At 46.1% G+C, this 23807-nt stretch overlaps 1 protein-coding gene across 2 annotated transcripts; it reads right to left on the bottom strand.

Moving 5' to 3' along the window:
* Window positions 1–3671: 3671 nt before the first annotated feature.
* Window positions 3672–22532, bottom strand: Trub2 (TruB pseudouridine synthase family member 2). 2 transcript variants are annotated; one of them, XM_045158786.1, is made up of 8 exons: window positions 22373–22532; window positions 17708–17839; window positions 15323–15397; window positions 14183–14244; window positions 11669–11750; window positions 8092–8164; window positions 6866–7002; window positions 3672–4175 (listed from the first exon to the last, which is right to left on the bottom strand). In XM_045158786.1, the coding sequence occupies exons 1-8, from the start codon at window positions 22479–22481 to the stop codon at window positions 3850–3852; spliced, it is 996 nt and encodes a 331-aa protein (XP_045014721.1). In that variant the 5' UTR covers window positions 22482–22532; the 3' UTR covers window positions 3672–3849. The 2 variants fall into 2 exon arrangements, with proteins under 2 accessions (XP_045014721.1, XP_045014727.1); XM_045158792.1 differs by lacking the exon at window positions 22373–22532 and adding an exon at window positions 22047–22108.
* Between the last annotated feature and the right edge of the window lie 1275 nt (window positions 22533–23807).

Below are 23807 nucleotides of genomic sequence, written 5' to 3'. Positions count from 1 at the left end.
GGATATTTTTTATAATCATGGAAAATGTTAATAAAAATTGAGGAAAAAATTAAGGAAATGTAAAAAAAAATTAAACTATTAAAAATAACTACTTTGTGAGTCCATCTCACTCCTGTCAGAATGGCTACCATAAAGAAAACAAGCCAGGGCTGGAGAGATGGCTTAGCGGTTAAGCACTTGCCTGTGAAGCCTAAGGACTCCGGTTCGAGGCTCGGTTTCCCAGGTCCCACGTTAGCCAGATGCACAAGGGGGCGCACGCGTCTGGAGTCGTTTGCAGAGGCTGGAAGCCCTGGCGCGCCCATTCTCTCTCTTCCTCTGTCTTTCTCTCTGTGTCTGGCGCTCTCAAATAAATAAATAAATAATTTAAAAATATATATATTAAAGGCGTGTGTCACCACGCCCAGCAATTTAAAAAAAAAAAGAAAAGAAAAGAAAAAGAAAACAAGCCATAAGCCAGGCGTGGTGACACACGCCTTTAATCCCAGCATTTGGGAGGCAGAGGTAGGAGGATTCCCATGAGTTCAAGGCCACCCTGAGATTACAGAGTGAATTCCAGGTCAGCCTGGACTAGTATGAGACCCTACCTCGAAAACCCAAAAATAAACAAACAAACAAACAAACAAACAAAACAAGCCATGCGTGGTGGCACACGCCTTTAATCCCACAAGTAACAGATGGTAAGCCTCTATTGCTGAAGACTTCACATGCCTGGGCAGCAAGACCACTGAGAAATCAAGCTGCTGCTAAGCTGAAAACCTTCTCCCTGTAGACCAGCCAACTGAAAGCTGAAAAAAGCTGCACTGTATGCAGCCCTATGGGAGACAGAAGTCATCAGTGGTAAAAACAGTGGACACTAGAAGCCTCAAGTTTGGCCAGACAGGCTAAATAACTGAACAAGTACAATAGTGGCATGTCTGCTCTGGAGGAGACCAACTGCTCTCTAATTGGACTGAAGGCCCACTCTGTGGGAGGGAATATGTGCCTGTTACTGAAAACCTAATCAAAAGCCTATGGCAGGAGATGTAATGAGCCTTAGAAGTATAAAGCCTGCTCTTGTCTGGATAAATGAATATATTATTATCATCAAACTGTCCTGAAAGCACTACACTTAATGCTCATATTCATATATTAATGCTGCTCTCACTTTTTGTTAGAGAAGCTTCTCTTTTGAAATGGCAGTGACCGCTGGAATGACCCAAAAAGCAACCTAGTGCTCCCTCCCGACACAAAATGGCCTGGATATCCCATGACCTCAGAGTGCCTGACACTACCTACACAAGACCATCATAATAGGAGGAAAAGATCATGACATCAAAATAAGAGACTGATTGAGATGGGGATGGTATATGATGGAGAGCGGAGTTGTGAAGGGGAAAGTGAGGGAAGGGAGGGTATTACCATGGGATCTTTTTTATAATCATGGAAGTTGTTAATAAAAAATAATTTGAGGGCTGGAAAGATGGCTTAGAGGTTACGCGCTTGCATGTAAAGCCCAAAGACCCTGGTTCGAGGCTTGATTCCCCAGGACCCACATTAGTCAGAGGTACAAGGGGGCGCATGGGTCTGGAATTCGCCTGCAGTGGCTGGAAGCCCTGGCACGCCCATTCTCTCTTTCTCTCTGCCTTTGTCTGTCGCTCTCTAATAAATAAATAAAAATAAACCAAAAATTAAAAAAATAATAATAATTTGAAAAGAAAAAAATTGGGCTGGAGAAAGCCAGGTGTGGTGTGGCACGCCTTCAATCCTACCACTCAGGAGGCAGAGGTAGGAGGATCGCCATGAGTTTGAGGCCACCCTGAGACTACATAGTGAATTCCAGGTCAGCCTGGGCTAGAATGAATGAGACTACCTCAATACCACCCCCCCAAAAAAAAAACTCTCAAAAAGAGGACAAGAGAACAGGGTGTCTGGCTTCCTTTTTTTTTTTTTTTTTTAATTACTTATTTTAGAGAGAGGAAAAAGAGGCAAAGAGAGTATCATTGTGCCAGGGCTTCCAGCTGCTACAAACAAACTTCAGACTCATGCTCCACCTTGTGGATCTAGCTGACGTGGGTCCTGGGGAATTGAACCTGGGTCCTTTGGCTTTACAGGCAAGACCTTAACCACTATGCCATCTCCTCAGCCTCCTTTTTTTTTTTTTGAGGTAGGGTCTAACTGTAGCCCAGGCTGACCTGGAATTCACTATGAAGTCTCAGGGTGGCCTCAAACTCACGGCAATCCTACCACCTCTGCCTCTCAAGTACTGAAATTATAAAGCTGTGCATCACCATGCCCAGCAGAGCTTTTTAATATATATGGGTATTCATTTTTTTCCAAAGTTTTTAGTTATTTCTTTGCAAGTGTGTGTACATGTAATACATGTATATGGGTGTGCTGCTAAAAACAAAATACAGACACATGCATTAATTTTTTTGTTTTCCGAGGTAGGGTCTCACTGCAGCTCAGGCTTACCTGCAATGTTTCAGGGTGGCCTCGAAATCATGGTGATCCTCCTATCTCTGCCTCCCCAGTGCTGGGATTAAAGGCATGTACCATCACGCCCGGCAGTACATGCATCACTTTTTGCATCAGGTTTTACATAGGTGCTGGTGAATAGAACCCAAGCCAGCATAACTCATCTCCAGCCAATTAATCTTTTTCTTTTTTCCAATTTTTGTTAACAACTTTCACAATTATAAAAAATATCCTATGGGTGCAATACTGGCACATCTGTTATGGGGGAAACCAACTGCCCTCTAATTGGACTGGAGGCCCACTCCATGGGAAGGGAATACATTCCTGATACTGAAAATGTAAAACAGGTAGTCATGAGCCCTAGGGGTGTAACATCTGCTGCTGTCTGGCTAAATGTATATACTATGCTTACCAAACTGTCCAGTAAGCACTTCTCTTAATGTTCATACCCTTACATTAATGCTATTCTCACTTTTGGTAGAGAATCTTCTTTTTTCAGATGGCAGTGACCTTGGGACGACTCAGAAGGTATCATGGTGCTGGGAAGAAATGACTGCAGTGCTCAGTACTGCAATATCTCTATCACACCTTACAAGGCTCAGGGTCTATTGCAGAAGAGGTGGCGGAAAGAACGTAAGAGCCAAAGGAAGGACAGGACTCCTTACAATGTGCTCCCTCCAGACACAAAATGGCCTGGATATCCATGACCTCACAGTGCCTGACACTACCTACACAAGACCATCATAACAGGAGGAAAAGATGATGACATCAAAATAAAAGAGAGACTGATTGAGATGGGGAGCATGTGCATGTGCACATGGGTTTGAAAGGTTGTGTACTAAAATGGAAACTTTTCAAGGATAAACAGTTTTTATTTTTAAAAAAATATTTTATTTATTTGAGAGAAAAAGTGGCAGAGAGAATGGACACACCAGGGCCTCTAGTCACTGCAAACCAATTCCAGATGCGTGCACCACCTTTTGCATCTGGCTTTACATGGGTATTGGGGAACTGAATCATGTTCCTTAGGCTTCTCGGCCAAGTGCCTTATTCACTGAGCAATCTCTCCAGCCTGATTTTGGATTTGAGACAGGGTCTCATTCTAACCCAAGTTGACTACCTAGAACTCACTCTGCAGCCCTAGTCTGGCCTTGAACTGAGATCCTCCTACCTCAACCTCCTGAGTGCTGGGGATCTTACGCACTATCATACTGGGCTTTTTTTTTTTTTTTTTTTTTAATCCTCCTGCCTCCACCTCCCAAGTACTGAGATTGCAGGCATGTGCCACCATGCCCAGCCCTCACGCTTATTTTTGTGTAGTACCCAGCTCTGGCTCTTGAACACAGAGCCTTTTTCCTTACTCAACGACTATGCACGCACCAGCTGCCTGGCCTTTCAATGCTTTGCACAGCTCCCTCCTTGCACAGTGGAGCTGGGGCCTTTTGAGTGCTGGGGTTGCTCAGCACTAGGAAGCTGCTGGCTGTCTACCCCTGACCTCAGGTTCTTTCTCAGCTCTGCCACCACCCGTGGGGCAGCATCCTGGATGGCATCCTGGATGCTATGTAGGTCCCACTGAGTCCTCAGGAGAGCATCGTCCAGCGTGAAGAAGCCATCGCGGGTACGCCGCACTTGTCTGCAGATAGCACTGGACTTCAGCTCCAGGCCAATTTCATGTACCAACTTCCGCAGCTGCTGCTGTGTCTCATGCATACACTGCACCTCTGCCAGGAACACAACAGTGCACATAAGCTGTCAGACACATGCCCCTGGGATCCTGCTGATCTGAACCCAGCTTCCTTGGACACCTCCATGTGTCTGTCTGTCTGTCTGTCTGCCTTTCTATCTATCCATCCATCCATCCACATATATTTTTTTCATTTATTTAAGAGAGAGACAGAGGCAGACAGACAGAGAGAATGGGCACCCTATCTATCTATCTATCTATCTATCTATCTATCTATCTATCTATCTATCTATCTATCCATCCATCCATCCATCCATCCATCCATCCATCCATCCATCCATCCACACATATATATGTTTGTTCATTTATTTGAGAGACAGCGACAGACAGACAGATACAGAGAATGTGTGCGCCAGGGCTGCCAGCCACTGCAAATGAACTCCAGATGCATGTGCCACCTTGTGCAGCTGGCTTACATGGGTCCTGGGGAACTGAACCAAGGTCCTATGGCTTCGCAGGCAAACACCTTAACATCTAAGCCATATCTCCAGCCCTGTATAACTATCTTTAAGAGACACTTCTGCTTTACCATTGCTGTGCAGAATGTGGACCAAGGGTCAGAGCTGTGAATCCCAGAACATATCAAATGTAGATACCAGGCTGATCCCTACTTACTTGGTCAGAATCTGCCTCTTAAGGCCCCAGCTAAGCTATGGGAATCTGGAATTCCAGAAGACCTGCTCTTAAATTTTATTTGTTCATCTACAAAATGGGCATTGTGGGCTGGGGAGATGGTTTAGCAGTTAAAGGCACTTGCTTGCAAAGTCTATTGGCCTATGAAGCTGGATAACAAAGTGGCACATACATCTGGAGTTTTTCTGCAGTGTCAAGAGACCCTGGGACACCTATTCTCTTTCTCTCAAATAAATAAAAAAATTAAAATATATTTAAAAACATGGGAGGAGTGCCGGGCATGGTGGCACATGTCTTTAATCCCAGCACTTGGGAGGTAGAGGTAGGAGGATCTCCATGAGTTAAAGGCCACCCTGAGAGTACAGTTATTTCTAGGTCAGCCTGGCCCAGAGAGAGACCCTACCTCGAAAAACTAACCAAAAAAAAAGGAGTTAGGCTGGAGAGATGGATTAGTGGTTAAGGTGCTTGCCTGCAAAGCCTAAGAGCTCATGTTCAAATCTACACTGATACAAGTGTGCAACATTGCACATCTGTACAAGGGGGTGAACCCATCTGGAGTTTGTCTGCAGAGGCTGAAGGCACTGGCATGCCCATTTTCTCTCTCTCTGCCTCTTTTTCTCTCATAAATAAATAAACATGGGAGTTATAAAGAGCAAAGGGATGACATTTGTATGGTGCTTAGCATTTGAAGGCTTGGTCAGAACTCAAGAATGGAGCCTCTGAAAAAAGATGCTAGGGGAGATGAGCTGGGTGAGACTAGGGAGGTGTCTGTGATGCCCAATGGTCCCTTAACATGAAACAGCTCTGGAAATGAGCTACTAGATGATATTTACTTTGTAAAGTCTGGCTTTAAAGGGTGACTTAGGCCAGGTATGGTGGCACACACGTTTAATCCCAGTAATCCAGAGGTAGAGGTAGGAGGAACACTGTGAGTTCAAGGCCAAGCTGGGACTACAGAAAAGTGCCAGGTCAGCTAGGGGTACCTCAAAAAAAAAAAAAAAAAAAAGAAAAAGAAAAAGAAAAAGAGGGGGAGCAGGCAAGATGGCTTAGCAGTTAAGGTATTTGAGTGCAAAGCCTAATGACCCAGGTTCAACTTCCCAGTACCCATGTAAGCCAGATGCCCAAGATGGCACATGAGTCTGGAGTTCATTTACAGTGGCTAGAGGGCCTGGTATGCCCATTCTCTCTCTATCTGCCTGTTTCTCTCTCAAATAAATAAATACATTAAAAAAAAAAAATAGGCCGGGCGTGGTGGCGCACGCCTTTAATCCCAGCACTCGGGAGGCAGAGGTAGGAGGATCGCAGTGAGTTCAAGGCCACCCTGAGACTACAGAGTTAATTCCAGGTCAGCCTGGACCCGAGTGAGACCCTACCTCAAAAAAAAAAAAAAAAAAAAATAGGGTTGGAGAGATGGCTTAGCGGTTAAGCACTTGCCTGTGAAGCCTAAGGAACCCCAGTTCAAGGCTCGATTCCCCAGGACCCACATTAGCCAGATGCACAAGCGGGCGTATGCATCTGGAGTTCGTTTGCAGAGGCTGGAGGCCCTGGTGCATCCATTCTTTATCTGTCTCTCTGCCTCTTTCTCTCTGTCTGTTGCTCTCAAATAAATAAATAAAAATAAACAAAAAAAAATTAAAAAAAATAGCCTGGCGTGGTGCTGCATGCCTTTAATCCCAGCAATTGGGAGGCAGAGGTAGGAGGATCACTGTGAGTTCGAGGCCACCCTGAGACTACATAGTGAATTCCAGGTCAGCCTGGACCAGAGTGAGACCCTACCTCGACAAACCAAAAAATTAATTAATTAAAAAAATAATAATAATAAAGGGTGACTCAACAGGAGATAGAAGACAGGGAGCAGCCTTTGTTCTCTTGCTCTGGGTTATGCCAAGCCTAGCAGGGCGGGAAGAAGCTGCTAAACCAGGGCTGGTGTGTGTGTTGGCTCTGGCTGAGCCAGAGCATTCATTTCATGGTGACTCTAACCCCAGGCCTCATGGCACCCATCATGTCACTCCAACTCCTGGGCAACCTACCTACCTAGGAGGAATTCTGGAGGTTCAAAGTGTAGGCACCGGATGCCAGTGATGAGCATTGGGGACTTATTCATGGGCCGGAGCATGCCTCCCACGGCCATCTCATAGGCCTCCTGGGACTGCAGGTCCAGGTTGGAGTACCTGGGGAGCAAGAGGGAGTGTGAGTGATACTCTGGCCCAACATGAAAGTGATTACCCTCACTCACTCTCCAGTCCCTGGAGCCCCTGACTCCTCCAGCCACCTCTGAAGCTATCTTTTCTACTTCCCCTCTAGTCACTGAAGGCAACCTCTGCTCATGCCCTTGGCTTCACTGGTCACACAGCTGAGGGCTGCTAAGCCTCTCCCCGTGCCTAGTACTCCAGTGACGCAGCCTGGACTTCGTACAGGCACGTCCCTTCAACTCAACCCAACAGTTGTTAATGCTACTCCCAACTCAGGCCCCTCCCCAAGTGGGACAGACGGACACACACATGCTTGCACAGCCCTGAGTGTCCTCCCAGCCTCTTGTCTCCCTGTGTTCATGTCATCCTGTTTACCTTGCCTCCAGTCTGCTCCCTACCTCCCCGTTCCCTTGCTGCATTCAGGCCTTGCTCAGTGCGCACCGAGCACCATCCTCGTAGCCTGCCTCCAACTTCATCTGAGTGCCCAGAAAGAGAAGCTCAGACCACTACTGCTTCAGGTCAGGTCAGCTTGACCCCAGTCAGCCTTACCCTGCTTCCTTCTACTCCTACTTCTGCCTTCCTCCTTTGCACTTCTAAACACATCCGGCTGTTTCTGTTCTGACACACCCTTTACAGGTGCACACCACAGGGGCTGGCCTATCCTCATTCCAGCCCTGTGCCTCAACGATGTTGGTTTCCCATCCATTACATCACATGTGTACTAGGAGTGCAATGGAAATCTTTCTTTTTTCTCGGTTTTTCGAGGTAGGATCCAGGCTGACATGGTCTCAGGGTGGCCTCCAACTCACAGTGACCCTCCTGCCTCTGCATCCCAAGTGCTAGGATTAAAGGCGTGTGCCACCATGTCTGGCTCAATGGGATCTCTTGTTCCCTCAGTTTGCTGAGGCCAGCCCACCCTGGGAGGAATGGGCAGTTTCACCTGGCTTGGGATTTTGTAAACAGGTTCCTTATATTCCACCCCAGGGTGCCTGGGGCCCACAGAACACCAAGGGCACTTCCTGCTGTCAAAACCTCCTCCCCTCCCCCACCGCCCAAAGCTCCACTTACATCACCAGTGCCTTCTGATGGGAGCCTTGGATCACAGCCAGGATCCTGTCCAGCTTCTCTCTGCTCACATGGTCTGGAAAAGCCACAGTAGGGGTCAATGTGCAGGGGCTCCCTGAGGACAGGCCACAGAACACTAACAAGCTCCTTTCCCCAAAGCAGCCCTTCTCCTGGAATTGGCCAGAACAACCACATGAGAGGGTATGTGTTCATAGTCCTCCAGAAACTTTGGTTTTTTTCAAGGCAGGGTCTTACTCTAGCCCAGGCTGACCCGGAATTCACTATGTAGTCTCAGGATGGCCTTGAACTCACCACAATCCTATTTTTACCTCCCAAGTGCTGGGACTCAAAGCGTGCACCACCACACCCAGTTCCAAAAACCTTTTTCTTTTCCGGGAGTAGGGTCTCACTCCAGCCCAGGCTGACCTGGAATTCACTATGTAGTCTCAGGCTGGCCTCAAACTCATGGCAATCCTCCTACCTCTGCCTCCCAAGTGCTGGGATTAAAGGTGTGCACCATCATGCCCAGCTTCCAGAAACTTTCTCCAGCCACTGCAAATGAACTCCAGACACATGCACCACTTTGGGCATCTGGCTTAGGTAGGTATTGGGGATTCAAATCTGGAACCTTAGGTTTTGCAGGCAAGCACCTTAACAACTAAGACATCTCCTTAATCCCAGAAACTTTTTTGAAAAAATGTATTTTTTAAAGATTTATTTTAACACATTTGTTTATTTTTACTTATTTATTTATTTGAGAGTGACAGAGAAAGAAAGAGGCAGGCAGAAAGAGAAAGAAAGAGAATAGGCATGCCAGGACCTTTAGCCACTGCAAATGAACTCCAGACACATGCGCCTCCTTGTGCATCTGGCTAACGTGGGTCCTGGGGAATCGAGCCTTGAACTGGGGTCCTTAGGCTTCACAGGCAAGTGCTTAACCATTAAGCGATCTCTCCAGCCCTTAAGATTTATTTTATTATTTTATTTTTTTGGTTTTTCGAGGTAGGGTCTCACTTTAGCTCAGGCTGACCTGGAATTCTCTATGTAGTCCCTGGGTGGCCTTGAACTCATAGTGATCCTCCTACCTCTGCCTCCCAATTGCTGGGATTAAAGGCGTGCGCCACCATGCCTGGCCAAGATTTATTTTTATTTATGTATGTATTAGAAACAGAGAGAGGAGGGCTAGAGAGATGGCTTAGCAATTAAGCACTTGCCTGTGAAGCCTAAGGACCCCGGTTCGAGGCTCAATTCCCCAGGACACACGTTAGCCAGATGCACAAGGTGGTGCACGTGTCTGGAGTTCGTTTGCAGTGGCTAGAGGCCCTGGCGCACCCATTCTCTCTCTCTCTGCCTCTTTCTCTCCATGTCTGTCTGTTGCTCTCAAACAAATAAATAAAAACACAAAAAAATTAAAAGAAAAGAAAAGAAAAAGAGAGGGGAAGAGAGAGATACAGAACTCCAGACACATGCACCACTATGTGCATCTAGCTTACATGGGACCTAGAGAATCAAACTTGGGTCCTAAAGCTTTGCAGGCATGCACCTTAGCTGCTAAGCCATCTTTCTAGCCCTGAATCACATATTCATAGAAGCCATCAGACTCCAGGTAAAGAACATTGTCTTCTAGAAATTATGGGTGAAGACGTAATATGACTTGCCCAGTATTCTCTGGTTTTGGGGGATAGGTTCTCACTCTACCCCAGACTGACCTGGAATTCACTATTTAGTCTGAGGCTAGCCTTGAACTTACAGTGATCCTCCTACCTTGGTCTCCAGAGTGCTGGGATTAAAGACATAAGCCACACCCAGTTCTTTTCTATGTATGTATGTATGTATTCATGCACATGCCCAGGGCCTCTTGCCACTGTAGACAAATAGTAGATGCTTGTGCCGCTTTCTGCAATGGGCTTACATGTGTGGCTTTGGACTTGAACCCAAAGGCTTTACAACTAAGTGCCTTTAGCACTGGGCTGTCTTCCCAGCCCCTAACTTGCCCAATTCTGAACCAGATCTCTCAAACTCTGATCCGAGGGTGGAAGGAGAGCACCACCTAGACAGGTACAGAAACAGGCACCAGCAACAGGTAGGAGTGGCTCTGCCCCCAGGACGAATTGAGACTGCAGCACCTCAGCCTGGGGACCCTCACAAATTGCCAGGAAGCTAAGATCTTGAGGCCAAGAGGGGCAGATGCCAACTTCTAGTTGCAAGGGCCAGAGTTCAGAGAACAGTGTGGGGATAAAGGCTTGCCTGCTGAGGCCATCTCCACCTTCCCACCTGGCCGCACTGAGCTATCACCCTATCTAAAAGGTAGCTGCCTCTGCTCCACCCCCTCCCCTGACAAACAGCTCACTGTTGCCTCTTGGATCCAGTAGCTTCTTCCTCCCATCTCTGGCACTCTGCACCACTGGTGCAGAAGACCATTAGGTTTTTCCTAACCTAATATTCTTTGATTGCCACTTTATTTTCCAGTTATATAGCTGACACACAAGGAGCTGGGGATTTACTTGACAAGTAAGAAGTCCTGGGTTTTTTTCCTTAGTGTTGAAAAAAATATATAAATTTTTTTGTTGTTGTTTTTCAAGGTAGGGTCTCATTCTAGCCCAAGTTGATCTGGAACTCACTATGTAGTCTCAGGGTAGCCTCAAACTTAGGGTGATCCTCCTACCTATGCCTCCTGAGTGCTGTGATTAAAGACCTGCACCACCATGCCTGGATAACATAAGATTTTTTTTTTTTTTTTTTTAGCCAGACATGATGGCACATGCCTTTAATCCCAGCACTTTGAAGGCAGAGGTAGGAGAATTGCTTGTAAGTTTGAGGCCAGCCTGAGACTATATAGTGAATTCCAGGTCAGCCTGGGCTAAAGTGAGACCCTACCTTACCTCAAAAAAATTATTTTTTTGAACCCATGTGTGGTGGTGCATGCCTCCTTTAATCACTTGGGAGGCAGAGACAGGAGGATCACCATGAGTTCAAGGCCACCCTGAGATTACATAGTGAATTCCAGGTCAGCCTGGGCTATAGCGAGACCTTACCTCAAAAAAACAAACAACAAAAAAATTATTTCTTAGATTAGCAACATGAGCATGGTGGTGCATGTTTTTAATCCTAGCACTCAGGAGGCTGAGGTAAGATGATCACTGTGAGCTCAAGACCAGCAGAATGAGTACCAGGCCAGCTTGGGCTAGAGTGAGACCCTGCCTCCGGAAAAAAGGAAAAAAGTAAGCCTGGCGTGGTGGTGCACCCCTTTAATGTTAGCACTTGGGAGGCAGAGGTAGGAAGATCGCTGTGAGTTCAAGGCCACCCTGAGACTACATAGAGGATTCCAGGTCAGTCTGGAATCCTTTCTACCTTCGAAGAAAAAAGAAAAGTAAGCCAGATGCACAGAGCAGTGCATGTACCTGCATCTGTAGTTTGTTTGCAGAGGCTGTGCCCATATTCTCTCTCTGGTTACAAATGAATAAATAAATAAATAAAATATATCTGACCAGGCAATAGTATAGCCAAGGTAGGGTCAGGAGTCTAGCCAGGAATGCAGAGGGAGGAGCCGCAGCCACCCCTGCACACCTCCGGCTCTCACCATATGTTGTCTTCTCCACCAGCCGCCCATCTTCACAGAAGTTGTCTGTGGCTTTACCCAGGAGACCACGCACCATGTAATCCTGTGAGGAGAGGGCAGGGAAGACTCACACAGTAAGTGCTGAGGAGTTCCCCAGGGACCTCCAAAACTCCAAGCACAGCCCTGCCTGATGTTCTCCTGCACTGGGGCCGGTTTTGTTTGTTTGTTTGTTTTTGTTTTTTGAGGTAGGGTCTTGCTCTAACCCAGGCTTGACTTGGAATTTACTATGTAGATTCAGGGTGATCTTGAACTTCAGGCTATCCTCCTACCTCTGCCTCCTGAGTGCTGGGATTAAAGATGTATGCCACCATGCCCATTTTATTTATTTTTAAATTAATTAATAATTAATTTTTTATGAGAGAGAAGAGGAAGGGAGAATAGGAAAGCCAGGGACTCCAGACATGGGTGCCACCTTGTGCCCTTCTGTTACCCTGTGTATCTGGCTTATGTGGGACCTGAAAAGTCAAACATGAGTCCTTTGGTTTCACAGACAAGCACCTTAACCACTGAGCCATCTCTCCAGCCCTGGGCTGTTTTTATACTCAGCTACACTCTGTGACCTGGGCTCAATAGTAGAGCTGGTCTTACAGGGCTATCTCACCATCCACCTGCAAAGGGTGCTGATGGCTTCTCTCCAGCCTCTTCAGGAGGGACAGGGTCTCAGTGTCCATGTAAAGGCCTCCTGCCTCACTGCTCACAGGAACTCACCTTCCTTGAATGCTATGCAGCCAACTGGCTCTTCTACCCTCAAGTGATAGCAGTGACCAGTGATAGTGACAGAGCATGTGCTATGTATCAGAAACGGTGCTAACACTTTGCGCCAGTATTGAACTTGTGTTTTTTGTTTGTTTGTTTGTTTGCTTTTCAAGGTAGGTTTCTCTCTAGCCTAGGCTGATCTGGAATTCACTATGTAGTCTCAGAGTAGTCTCAAACTCACTCAAGGCAATCCTCCTCTAGGAGTGCTGGGATTAAAGGTATGCACCACCATGCCTAGTTTTGTCTCTTTTTTTTCCCCCTTTCTCTCTCTTGTCTTTGAACTTGTGCTTTGCTTTTGTTTTTTTTTATTTATTTTTTGTTTGTTTATTATTTATTTATGTGAGAGTGACAGAGAAAGAGGGAGGGAGAGAGACACAGAGAGAGAGCGAGAGAATGGGCACGCCAGGGCCTCCAGCCACTGCAAACTCCAGACGCCGTGCACCCCCTTGTGCATTTGGCTAACGCGGGTCCTGGGGAATCGAGCCTCGAACCGGGGTCCTTAGGCTTCACAGGCAAGTGCTTAACTGCTGCCATCTCTCCAGCCCTGCTTTTGTTTTAAAACTTATTTATTTAAAAGAGAGAATGGAGTGCCAGGGCCTCCAGCCACTGCAAACAAACTCCAGATGCGTGTACCCCCTTGTGCATCTGGCTAACATGGGTCCTGGAGAATCAACCCTCGAACCAGGGTCCTTAGGCTTCACAGGCAAGCGTTTAACTGCTAAGCCATCTCTCCAGCCCGAACTTCTGTTTTTAATTAGAGCTTTAATTAGTGCATCTGGCTTATGTGGGTCCTGGGGAATCGAACCTGGGTCCTTTGGCTTTGCAGGCAAGCACCTTACCCATTAAGCCATCTCTCCAAGCCTGAACTTATTTTTTGTTGTTGTTTATTTTTATTTGAGAGTGACAGAGAGAAAGAATGGGCATGCCAGGGCCAGACGCATACGAACTCCAAACACGTGCACCCCCTTGTGCATCTGACTAACGTGGGTCCTGGAGAACTGACCCTCGAACCGGGGTCCTTAGGCTTCACAGGCAAGCGCTTAGCTGCTAAGCATCTCTCCAGCCCAAACTTCTGTTTTTAATTAGAGCTACCTGGGCCCACTCAGAATCTGTGCTTTTCAGCACTGAAGATATGGCTCCCTATCATAGCACAGGCTTCCTGGCACCAAGGACTGAACAATGATAACCACATTTTCAATCTTGGAGAGACAAAGGGGCAGTGCTAGAATCGGGTATGGGAGAGATCAAAGCTCAAATTCCAACTCAAGAAAGCCTTAGGGACTGTGACCCTGGCCATGCATCCTCTCTCTGAGCCTCAGTCTTCCCATATGTACAGTGGAAGGACAAAGGGAAGTGAGAATGGAGATGGTAGCATATAGTTTTAATCCTAGAAGGCAGAGGTAGGCGGATTGCCATGAGTTCGAGGCCACCCTGAGACTACATAATGAATTTCAGGTCAGCCTGGGCTACAGGAGACCCTACCTAGAAAAACAGAAAACAACAATAACAAAAAAAGGAATTGGTGAAGCTTCCCCAAGGAAATTAATTCATGGACAGCGTTCACAGAGTAGCCAGCATGAGCTGACAAAAAATAAAAATAAAAAAAACTTCTGGTGCTGGCCTGTGTGTTCTTTGTGGAATTACCAGCATTAGAATCCCGTTGGTGAACCCCCTAGTAAAGGACCAAAGGATAAGCAGGTTGTCCCCAGAATCCTGTACCTTGGTAAAGTGAGCATCGTACATGTCAGTGAGGAGTCTGCATCCATGTCCCACGCCGAGCACTGAAAGAGAGCCAGCCTCACCTTACCCCTGCAGTCTCTTTCCCATTCCCTGGAGAACTAGCCCTCACAATCCTTCCTCTCCTGATGCTGCTGGAGCCAGTATAGGAAAGGAAAAATCCACAGGGATCAAGGAAGCACTTCTGGGTATATGTTGACAGGAAGATTTCTAGGCCTCACCCATGTGTACTGAATCTGAACCATTCCCATCCTAGCAAGCTGGTAGGGGGTATGGATACAGTCACAAGTGAGAAACTGCTGACTCGGAGCTTTTCTAACTATAACCTTTAACTCTGCACCAGTAAAGCAGGGGAAAATTCTGTCTGAAGCCTGTGGCTGTCGCACAGATGGAAGGAAACAATGCAGAGAAAGCAGACACAAAGGATCCAACAAACGATGGCCACTGGGGCGACTTCCTGTCTGTTTCCTGATCTGCCTGTTCCTCTGGCTAAACGAGAGAATAAGCATCCATTCACTGTTAGAGAGGGGCACAGAGAAGCAGCATGAGGTCATGTCTTCCTGCCCACGCCCTAGGAAGCAACATAAAGGGACCAAGACTGTCGGGGTTGGACAATGAAGCCACCACATGACCGCGGGACACAGATGGCTCATGACTCAGGGCTTTGTGTGTCCCGCTCTGGCAAGATCCAGATGCTGGCCAGAGGAAGGAGTCATACACTGGCTGCTTCAAAATGTGATGGTGGTGTTCCCTCATGACCAGGGCACTCACAGGCACTGCAGACCACGTCGGGTCACCTAGACTCCTAAAGCCTTACTCTCTTCATGGTATATCACACAGTATCTCCTCTAAAGGATATGGTGGTGAATGTTCACAAAATGCTTCAAACCACATATTACCTGCAGAAGTTACATAATGATGGAAATAGGTGATTACTATCCTGTGATCCCTTTCTTCCCACTGATAGTCTCCCCAGGTGATGAGAGGTATAGGCCAGGGATCCCAGGAGGAGGGCAAAGATAAGATGGGGCTCTCAGGCAAGAAGTGGTCTGGGCTCCTTGTACATCCTTAATTCTTCCCAAGCCCAACACACAGCATTTCTAAGGTGCCTATATCACCTACCTAGCACTCCAGAAGCCTGGACATCCAGACGGTGTCCTACGCCAATCTTCAGGCTGGTGAATGCTGGTCCACGGACTGGAAAGAAAGAAAAAGACCACTTCTTCAACTAATCCAGCCTCAAGGATGACTTTGGGCATAATGACCTCATTCCTATAGTCTAGAACCTCAGAGCCAAGCATTAAACCTTAATCACCTTTAATCCCAACAGAGGTAGTAGAGTCTGAGGCCAAGCTGAAACAAACAAACAAATCAGGGATAGGGAACAGTAGCAGCTCAGGAACCCCAAACAAGGATCAGGCTAAATTCTTGGCCTTCCCCACCATGGAAGCTGGGGGTCCAGAAATATTTCCTCAGACTCCTGGGCCCAGAAAGGGCAACCCAAGAGGCCTTTTAGTGTGCCTGTCACTATCGTCCCTGTTAGAGGCTTCAAGATGACCAGACTGGGGTTCAGCATCACAGGCTTCCCTGCCACACTCTTGCTGACAGAGACCCTAATGGAGGCCACTGTCCTAGGATGAAAGCAGAGACTGAGCATCCTAAGGGACCCGGCTCTGTCCAAGACCTACCAGGTGTGTCCAGACACAATTACTCAGAAAACTACTAAAAGAATTAATATACAAAATTTTACTGAAGACAACAGACCCCTTCTGGTTTTCTTTTTCTCAACCATGAATTGTCCTTATTTGTAACTTTTTGCTTTCAATAAAATCTTTGACTTGGATTAAAAAAAAAAAAAGAATTAATATAAACTGGGCACAGGACCACACCAGTAATTCCTACACTTAGGAGTACAAGCAATTCATGTAGCAAGTTTTCTAGGCCAGCTTAAACTAAACAGTGAGATCCTACCTCAAAACTCCAAAACCAAAATAAATAAACAAGAGTGGATATAGGAATGAGACAGAATTAGCCATAGGTGGTGGTTAGGAGCCTACTGATTCAAGGCTACCCCATCACCCTGTGTCAACTCAGCTCAGATTGCCCATTTGGAAATGGACCTATCTCACAGCACTGTGCTGAAGATTCACTGACATCACAATTAGAAAAGGGGTAACACAGTGTCTAGCACACAGTAGGTACTAAATATGTTATAGTTGTCATTACTGTTCTGTGTTTTTTCTTTTCTTTGATGTATATGTGTGGTGTGCATGTGCCTGTGTGGGCAGATATACACTCCTTTAATCCAAGTACTCAGGAGGCTGAATTAGGAATACTGAAATGAGTGTGAGGACAGCCTGGGGCTATAGAGAGAAGTTCAAGTCAGCTTGGGCTACAGTGAAACTCCACCTCAAAAGAAAAAAAAAAAATCCAGGTGTGGTGGCACACGCCTTTAATCCCAACACTCAGGAGGCTGAGGTAGGAGGATCACTGTGAGTTCGAGGGCCACCCTGAGACTACATAGTGAATTCCAGGTCAGCCTGGGCTAGAGTGAGACCCTACCTCGTAAAACCAAAAAAAAAAAAAAAAAAAAAAAGTAAAAAATCAGGGCTAGAGAGATGGTTAAGCAGTAAAGGTACTTGTCTGCAAAGCCTAACAACCCAGGTTCAGTTCCTTAGTACCCATGTAAAGCCAGATGCACAAAGTGATGCATGTGTCTAGAGTTCATTTACAGTGGCAGGAGGCCGTGACATGCCCGTTTTCTCTCTCTCCATGCAAATCGTCAATGGGGCTGATCAAAAACCAGCAGCTCTGGGTTCGGTGAGAGAGACTCTGTCTCAGGAAACATGCAGATGAGGAAAAAGAGAATGCCTGATATTCTCCTCTATCCTCTGCAGTTGCACCTGCATGGGGCACACCCATCTGTACACATGTGTGTATGCACCACAGACACACACAGGTATGGGGGGGGGGAAAAGCAAACAAACAAAATATTGCCCAAGGACTAGGCATGGAGGTATACACTTATGATCTCAATCAATATTAGTGAGTTCAACCTCACTAATAATTAAATAAAATAAATTAAATAAAAATACAGGCTGGGTGTGATGGTCCAAGTCTTTAGTCCCTGCATGTGGGAGTGTCACTGAGTACAGAGTGAATTCAGGTCAGCCAGGCTTACAGTGAGACCCTGCCTCAAAACATACAAAAAACAACAAAAAATAAACAGGCATGGTAGCAAGTGTTTGCAATCCCAATGCAAGGCAGAAATAGGCAAATTACCTGGGGCTCAGTGGCTAACCAGTCTACCCTCCTTAGCAAGTTTCAGGCCAGGGCGAGACCTTGTCTCAAAAAGCATGGGCATACCTGAGAAAGCAAGCATCAGGGTGATACAGCCTGCAAGGCTTCAAGTGTTTTAAAATATGCCCCTTTCTAGAAGTTTCCTGGCTTCCTGGAGCAGGACTTCCTGTGAAGTGACACCCAAGATGCTGCTTGAACATGCCTTACCGAGCCTGTGAGTGGTAAGGCTGGGCACACTCATGGCTGTGAGCATCAACTCCTTCTTTTCACTGCCTTCCACAGGGCCCAACAGGAATCGAACACGCTGTTCAGGGGCAGGAGGCTTTCCAGCATTGAGACCTAAATACAGATAAGAATATATTGTTGGGCTGTAGAGGTGGCTTAGAGGTTCAAGTGCTTGCCTGACAAGCCAAAGCACCCAGATTCAATTCCCCAGGAACCATGTAAGCCAGATACACAAGGGGCGCACACATCTGGAGTTCATTTGCCCTGATGCACCTATTCTCTCTCTCTCCCTGCCTATTGCTCTCTCTCAAATAAATAAATAAACAAAATATTTTTAAAAAGAATATATTGTCAACAGTATCTCAATACCTGAAGAGAAGGATCTGAGAAGTATGATACCACAGAAGACAGAAGTTAATGGCACACAGCACAGAGTAGCAGTCCTTAAGAAAGACTGGGAGGAGGGGCTGGGGAGATCTGCAGTTAAAGGGACTTACTTGCAAAGCCTGCCAGCCAGGACTTGATGTCTCTTGCCATATAAAGCCAAACACACAAAGTGGCAAACGTATCTGCAGTTTGTTTACAGCAGCAAGAGGACCCGATGTGCTCATACAGTCTCTCAGATAATAAAAATATTTTTAAAAAGCCGGGAATGGTGGCACACGCCTTTAATCCCAGCACTAGGGAGTCAGAGGTAGGAGGAATCACTGTGAGTTCGAGGCTGCCCTGAGACTACATAGTGAATTCCAGGTCAGCCTGGGCTAGAGTGAGACCCTACCTCGAAAAACCAAAATAAATAAATAAATTAATTAATTAATTAATAATAATGGCTTAGTGGGAATGAAAATATGACCCAGTGATTAAAGGTACTTGCTTGCAAAGCCTGCTGGCCTGGATTCAATTCCCCGGGACCCACATAAAGTAAGACAAAAATAGATTCATGCTTCTAGCATTCATCTGTAGTGGCAGGAGACCCCGACATACCCTACACCCTTACACATACACACATTTATAGAAATAAATAAATAGAGCCGGGTATGGTGGTGCAGGCCTTTAATCCCAGCACTTGGAAGGCAGAGGTAGGAGGATCTCCATGAGCTCAAGGCTACCCTGAGACCACCAAGTGAATTCCAGGTCCGCCTATGCTAGAGAGAAACCCTTCCTTGAAAAAAAGAAAAGTAATTTTTATAACATTTTATTTTATTTTATTTGAGAGGAAGGTAATAGGCATGCCAGGGCCTCTAACCACTGCAATGAAAAGTGTAAATGTATGCGCCACCATGTGCATCTGGTTTACATGGGTCCTGGAGAATCAAACCTTGATCCTTAGGTATTACAGGCAAGCACCTTAATTGCTAAGCTATCTCTTCAGTCCTAAAACTTTTTACAAGTATCTTTCTTTATTTATTAGAGAGAGACAGAGACAGAACGGATACACCAGGGCCTCTAGCCACTGCAAACACACTCCAGATACATGTGCCACCATGTGCATCTCTTACATGAGTTCTAGGGAGTCAAACCCAGGTCCTTAGACTTCGCAGGAATGCACCTTAACCATAAAGCCCCATCTCTGCAGTCCTAAAACTTTTTTAAGAAAAGAAATACCTGAGGCTGGAGAGATGGCTTCATGGTTAAGATGCTTGCCTGCAAAGCCAAAAAGACCCAGGTTTGATTCCCCAGGACCCACGTAAGCTTGATGCACAAGGGAACACATGCATCTGGAGTCCATCTGCAGCAGCTGGAGGCCCTGGAGGATCCATTCTCTCTCTCTATCTGTGTATATGTCTCTCTCTCAAACAAAGAAATAAAATAAAGTAAATATTTTAGGCAGCAGAGATGGCTTACAAGTTAAGGTGCTTTCCTGTGAAAATGAAGGACCCAGGTTCTATTCTCCAGTACCCATGTAAGCCAGATATACAAGGTGATGTATACATCTGGAGTTTGTTTGCAGTAGCTGGAGGCTCTGGCGCATCCATTCTCTCTATATACCTGCTTCTTCCTTTCTCTGTCTCTCTCTCTCTCAAATAAATAAATTATAAACTGTGTGTGTGTGTGTGTGTGTGTGTGTGTGTGTGTGTGTGTGTGTTAGTGTTAGTTTTTTGAGGTAGGGTCTCACTCTAGCCCAGGCTAACCTGGAATTCACTATGTAGTCTCAGGATGGCCGTGAACTCAGCAGTCCTCCTACCCATGCCTCCCAAATGTTGGGATTAAAGGCAAGCTCCACCACACCTGGATAAACAAAAAAAAATTTTTTTTTTTTGTTTTTTTGTTTTTCAAGGTAGGGTCCCACTCTGGTCCAGGCTGACCTGGAATTAACTCTGTAGTCTCAGGGTGGCCTTGAACTCATGGAGTGCTGGGATTAAAGGCGTGCGCCACCACGCCCGGCAAAAATATTTTTTAAAAAATAAAAATATTTTAGAATGAAAATACTTAGTAGCAGAGGCCAGTAAATTGAAAAGGAGACATAAAGGGTGGAGAAAGGAAGGGAGGAGGATACTTAATAGGTTGATATTGTATATATGTAATTACAATGTTTGTAATGGGGAGGTAATATGATTGAGAATGGAATTTCAAACGGGAAAGTGTGGGGGTGGGGAGGGAGGGAATTACCATGGGATATATTTTATAATCATGGAAAATGTTAATAAAAATTAAAAAAAAATAAAAATAAAAAAATAAAAATATTTTAGAAAAAGAAAAGAAATACTGGCAAGCTAGGGATGTACTTCAGTTGTTAGATTGCCTAGTATGCATAAAGACTTGGGTTCCATCCCAAGCTTGGCATAAACCAGGCATGTTGGCTGTAATCCCAGCACTTGGCACTTGAGAGGTGGAGGCAGAAGGATCAGAAGTTCAAGGTTATTCTTAGCACATAGCAAGTTTAAGGAAAGCTTGGGCTACATGAGACACTGCCTCAAAATGAGAGAGAGAGAGATAAAGACAGGCATGCCTGTGATTTCAGCTCTTGGGAGGTAGGCAGGAGGATCACTTGTGCGTACTAGGCCACCTTCAGACTATATAGTGAATTCAAGAGAGATGCTAATTCAAAAAAAAAAAAAAGAAAGAAAGAAAGAATTAAAAGGCCACCTTTGCCGAGCATGGTGGTGCATGCCTTTAATCCCAGCACTCGGGAGGCAGAGGTAGGAGGATCACGGAGAGTTCAAGGCCACCCTGAGATTACATAATGAATTCATGAATTCCAGCTCAACCTGGGCTAGAGTGAGACCCTACCTTGAAAAAAAAAAAAAAAACAGGGGGCTGGAGAGATGGCTTAGTGGTTAAGCGCTTGCCTGTGAAGCCTAAGGACTCAGGTTTGAGGCTTGATGCTCCAAGACCCACATTAGCCAGATGCACAAGGGGGCGCAGACAACTGGAGTTCATTTGCAGTGGCTGGAAGCCCTGGCACGCCCATTCTCACTCACTCTCTCTCTCTATCTGCCTCTTTCTCTCTCTGTCACTCTCAAATAAATTAAAATAAACAAAAAAAAATTTTTTTTAAAGGCCACCTTCAAGGCTAGGCCTGCATATTGAGTCCAAGGCTAAATTGGCCCTTTAGACAAAAGAGGTGGTGGTAGTGGCTCATACCTTTAGTCCCAGCAGAGGCAGAGGTAAAAGGATGGAAGTCATGAGTTGAGGACAGCCTAAGACTACATAGTGAATTCCAGGCCAGATTGCGCTAAAGGAGACCCTACCTTGAAAAACAAATAAATAAACAAAACAAGGGCTGGAGAGACGGCTTAGTGGTTAAGGCATTGTCTGCAACACCTAAGGACCTACGTTTTTTTAAATTTATTTTTATTAATTTATTATTTGACAGTGTGTGTGAGAGAGAGAAAATGGGCATGCCAGGGCTTCTAACCACTGCAACAAACTCCAGATGCATGTGCCACGTCGTCCATCTGGCTTAAGTGGGTCCTGGAGAATTGAGCCTAAGTCCTTTGGCTTTGCAGGCAAGCGCCTTATCGAGTAAGCCATCTCTCCAGCCCTGTTTCTTGTTTTTTTGTTTTTGTTTTTTTTGAGTTAGGGTCTCACTCTGGCCCAGGCTGACCTGGAATGAACTATGTAGTCTCAGGGTGGACTAGAACTCAAAGCAATCCTTCTACCTCTACCACCCCTGTGCTGGGATACAACGGCCAGCTTAGGACCTAGGTTTGATTCCCCAGTACCCATGTAAGCCAGATGCACAGGGTGGTGCATGAGTCTGGAATTCATGTGCAGTGGCTAGAGGCTCTGGCCATTTTCTTTCTCTGCCTCCTTTCCTCCTTCCTCTCTTCTTTCTCTCTTTGGATTTTTCAAGGACCTCGACCTAGCTCAGACTGACCTGGAATTCATTATGTAGTCTCAAGGTGGTCTCGAACTCACGACGATCTTCCTACCTCTGTCTCCCGAGAGCGCCACATGATGGGCTTCTGCCTCTTTCTCTCTACAAATAAAATAACAACGTTCTGATACTACTACACCAATCGTGCAAAAAAATCAACCAGATTGTGTCAGTTTTTCTACCTGAAAACACCACGAAGTGATGATTATCAGAAAAATGAAGCCCTCTACCCAGGCAAATGAGTCACGTGACCTTATTTTGCAGGAAGAATCCGAAGCAGCTAAGGACTTCTCCAGCAGATCTTGAGTCTGGTTCGAAGCACTCACCGTTAAGCAGCTGCCGCTCCACAGTATCGCGCAGGTGCAGCCACTTGAGCCCTGGCGGTTTGTAGACCGCAAAGAGGCCCTGCAGACGTGCCAACCCAGCGGACCCCATCCCCAGGGGCGGGCTCAAGCCATGGCAAAGCAAGGATGCAAACGGAAGTGTCGTGTGGTCCTACCTTATCATAGCGCCTCCGGGTTCCCAAGCCGGAAGTGGTTCCTATCTTATTATCCTCCGAGGGAAAGGTGAGGAGGACAAGGAAATAGGGTCCGGAGTTGAGCCGGGTGTTGGAAACCTATTCTTTCTTTTTAAAATTAATTTATTTTTTATTGACAACGTCCATGATTGTAAACAATCCCATTTTAATGCCCTCCCTCTCTCCACTTTCCCTTTTGAAACTCCCCTCTCCATCATATCCCCTCCCACTCTCTCTTTTATTTTGATCATCTTTTCCTCCTATTATTTTTATTTTTATTTATTTATTTGAGAACGACAGACAAAGAAGCAGAGAGAGAATGGCCTCCAGCCACTGCACAGGAATTCCAGATGCGTGCGCTCCCTTGTGCCTCTGGCTAATGTGGGTCCTGGGGAATCGAGCTTCCAACCGGTGTCCAACGCTTAACCCCTCAGCCATCTCTCCAGCCCTTTTCCTCCTATTTTATGATGGTCTTGTGGAGGTAGTGTCAGGCACTATGAGGTCATGGATATCCAGGCCATTTTATGTCTGGAGGGAGCACGTTGTACGGAGTCCTACCCTACCTTTGGCTCTTACATTCTTTCCGCCACCTCTTCCACAATGGTCCCCGAGCCTTGGAAGGTGTGATAGAGATATTGCAGCACTAGGCACTCCTTTGTCACTTCTTCCCAGAGGTGTTGGAAACCTTTTCAAGGCCTAAATCGTTGTTAAATATTTTTATTTATTTATTGAGAATGGGCGCGCCAGGTCGTCCAGCTGCTACAAATATGCTCCAGATGCACGCGTCACTTTGTGCATCTGGCTTACGTGGGTACTGGGGAATTGAAGTTGGGTTCTTTGGCAAGCTCCTTAACCATTAAGCGATCTCTCCAGCCCGTTTGTTTGAGGTAGGGCTGACCTGGGACTATGTAATTCAAGGCTGGCCTTGAACTCATCATGATTCTTCTGTCAGCCGAGTGGGGCATTAAAGGCGTGAGCCACCACGGTTGTCTTGTTTATTTTATTTAGTTTTTCGATATAGGGTTTCACTTTAGGTCAGGCTGACCTGGAATTCACTATGAAGTCTCAGGGTGGCCTCAAACTCACAAAGATCCTCCTACCTCTGCCTCCCGAGTGCTGGGATTAAAGGCGTGCACTACCATGCCTGGCTTTTTAAAAACTGTTTATGGACAGGTTCCATAAGTTTAGACAATAAATCATAATTCCGTCCACTGAATCCCTTCTTTCCAAATAGTCTTCTATTA

Source organism: Jaculus jaculus, chromosome 1, assembly GCF_020740685.1.
Source record: "Jaculus jaculus isolate mJacJac1 chromosome 1, mJacJac1.mat.Y.cur, whole genome shotgun sequence".
In the NCBI taxonomy this organism is placed as follows: Eukaryota; Metazoa; Chordata; class Mammalia; order Rodentia; family Dipodidae; genus Jaculus; species Jaculus jaculus.
This window is presented reverse-complemented; position numbering and strand designations above follow the sequence as displayed.

Bases quoted from the DNA above. Each gene is read 5' to 3' on its own strand.
- Trub2 (XM_045158786.1), bottom strand. From the start codon at position 22,481: ATGGGGTCCGCTGGGTTGGCACGTCTGCAGGGCCTCTTTGCGGTCTAC. The intron at 17,840-22,372 runs GTGAGTGCTTCG...ATCTGTATTTAG, and splicing joins GGAGCGGCAGCTGCTTAACG to GTCTCAATGCTGGAAAGCCT. The intron at 15,398-17,707 runs GTAAGGCATGTT...CTTTCTTTCCAG, and splicing joins CCTTACCACTCACAGGCTCG to TCCGTGGACCAGCATTCACC.